This window comes from Nannospalax galili, unplaced genomic scaffold (genome assembly GCF_000622305.1).
Source record: "Nannospalax galili isolate Female #2095 unplaced genomic scaffold, S.galili_v1.0 scaffold459, whole genome shotgun sequence".
NCBI classification, from domain to species: domain Eukaryota; kingdom Metazoa; phylum Chordata; class Mammalia; order Rodentia; family Spalacidae; genus Nannospalax; species Nannospalax galili.
This window is the reverse complement of record NW_008344211.1, coordinates 1,817,741-1,820,080: the sequence shown is the minus strand read 5'-3', so window position 1 is coordinate 1,820,080 and position 2,340 is coordinate 1,817,741. Positions and strand designations below refer to the sequence as shown.

The window sequence follows — 2,340 nt, the reverse complement described above, 5'->3', positions numbered from 1 at the left end:
CCCCCAGCCCTTCCGGAAGGGCGGAGCCGCTCCAGGAGAGCTTTGTTTGTTTACTTGTTCCAGCCCGTGACGCTGAGTGATGGTGCCACTGGCCAATAGGCGCGCGGATAACAATACCGGCAGGCCAATCGGAATGAAGCAGAGGAGGGACAGAGCGGCGGGGTGCTGCGCACGCGCGGGAGCCCCGCCCTCCATGTTGAGTGTGGCGCCAGGGCTCAGTGATGCGGCCGGAAGTGTCCCCCGAATGTGTGTTCCCGAGTTCTCAGGTTCCGCTCATCCTAGGTTTCCAGCAGTTACGTCATCTGTGAAAAAAGCCGGAGGTGGGAACTGTTCAAAGTGCCACCGCTTGGGTTCCAGAATGAGCGGTTAGTTGATGACGTTTACTTTCTACTTATTTTTTTTAAGTATTTTATTTATTATTTTATGTGTATGAGTGTATTGCCTGCATGTAAGTGAGTGCACCCGTGTCGTGCAATGTCGCGGAGGTCAGAAGAGGCTGTCGGATCCCCTGGAACTGGAGTTAGGACAGTTGTTAGCGGCCATGTGGGTGCTGGAATTCGAACCCGGGTCTTGTGCAAGAATAACCAGTGTTCTTAACCGCTGAGCCATCTCTTCAGCCGGATGACCGATGTCTTAATTCCAGCACACTTCTGTCTGCAGGTTTAAGTAAACCCGCCCCCAGGTTTACTTGTGTGTGAATGAAATGGAACAAGCTCTGAAGATAATCCACGTACTGTGGGAGAGCTGAGGCTTAGAACACACTGACCACCGCTGCTCTGATTGCTTTAAGTGTCACGCTCTGAGATTGCTTAGTGCAGGGAAGCATTGGGGCGCAGTCTATGCAGAAGTCAAAGATGTGGACTGCAGTACCGCACAGGCCACAACAGCAGCCAGGCCCGCACCTCTGCAGACCGAGGCCCAGGGTTCTGTGGCCGCCTCTCAGAGGGACAGATAGTAGGATCCTCTCGTTCCCACCCCTACCTCCAGATGCCAGATGCTGACTTTTCTGTCTTGCCTTTGAACAGTTGTCCAGCGACTCAGAAAAAAAGCCCATTTCTTACAAAGAGCAGTTAGACCAAGAAGCACTCACTAACCTGTCTCAGAGAGCCAGAAAAGGAAGCACGTTTCAGCATTGTCAAAGGACAACACTGCTAGTTCAAACTGAGCCCCAAGATGGAGTCACTACCTGGTGGATAGCATTCTGAGAAACAGAAACTGTAACACTCTGAGCCCGTCCGTTTTGTGTAAGTTTAACTGGTCAATCCTCTGGTCATAGGACCATCCCTAGGAAGGTGGGTTATGCTAAACAGATGTGCGGAATACCTAGTGCATTAGTGAGGCAGTTTTTCCTGCCTGGAATCCCGCCTACTAGCTCAGAACTTCAGGTCCCAGCATCCACATGTTGGCTAACAACTGTCAATAACTCCAGTTCCAGGGGATCCAACACCCTCTTCTGACCTCTGAGGACATTGCAGGACACGGTTGCACTTACATACATGCAGGCAATACACTCATACACATAAAATAAAAAATAAAATAAAAAAGTTATATGTGTATGAGTACCCTGGAACTGGAGTTAAGGACAGTTGCCAGCCGCCATGTGGGTGCTGGGAACAGAACCTGGACCCTCCACAGGAGCAGCCAGTGCTCTTAACCGCTGAGCCATCTCTCCGGCTCCACACAGAATTTTTTTGAAAAGATGTATGTGTGTGCCACCGGAGTGCAGGTGCCTGTCTTGGAACTGGAATTACTGGCAGTTGTGAGCTGCCCCTACGTCAGCGCTGGGAACCAAACCTGGTTTGGTCCTGTGGAAGAGCAGCAAACGCTCTGGACTCCAGGATCCTTCCAGCCCCTGTTCATCGCCCAGAGGAGAGCACATCCACGCCAGGAGCGCCTCCCCTCCCGACCCCGACACTGGAGGGCCCCTCTCCCTCTCCACTCCGCCTCTCTCCCATGCCGCGCTGTGGACCCGCTTGTCCTGTGCAGGAGGTTCCGAACCCGCTTCCCTTGTCTTCCAGCCCCTCTTCCGCCCGGAGGCTCCTGGCGCGCAGCGGTCGCCCGGTGCATGCGCGAACGCGGGTTCCGCCACGCCCATCATGGCGGCGGCTCAGTCCCCTCTCGGCCCCGCCCCGTGACGCGCTGTGGTCAGCTGACCCGCTGCGGCCGAGGAGCCCAGAGCGAAGCCGCCGCGGACCCGGGACTCGCGCCCGCGACCCCCCGCCATGCCGTCGGAGAAGACCTTCAAGCAGCGCCGCAGCTTCGGTGGGTGGGCGGGCGGCGGGAGGGGCGGGGGAGAGGATCGGCGTCGGGAGGTGGGAGGAGGGGGACAGGCCGGGGGGG

At 56.1% G+C, this 2,340-nt stretch overlaps 1 protein-coding gene across 2 annotated transcripts in view; it reads left to right on the top strand.

The window, feature by feature from the left end:
• The first annotated feature begins 2,116 nt into the window (after positions 1-2,116).
• Positions 2,117-2,340, top strand: part of Map1lc3b (microtubule associated protein 1 light chain 3 beta) — a 9,549-nt gene continuing 9,325 nt past the window's right edge. The window contains exon 1 of one of the 2 annotated variants that reach the window (XM_008840567.3): positions 2,117-2,262. In XM_008840567.3, the coding sequence (XP_008838789.1) occupies positions 2,223-2,262 (40 nt within the window). In that variant the 5' untranslated portion in view covers positions 2,117-2,222. The remainder of the gene's footprint in view (positions 2,263-2,340) is intronic. The other variant, XM_008840566.3, reaches the window with a different exon arrangement.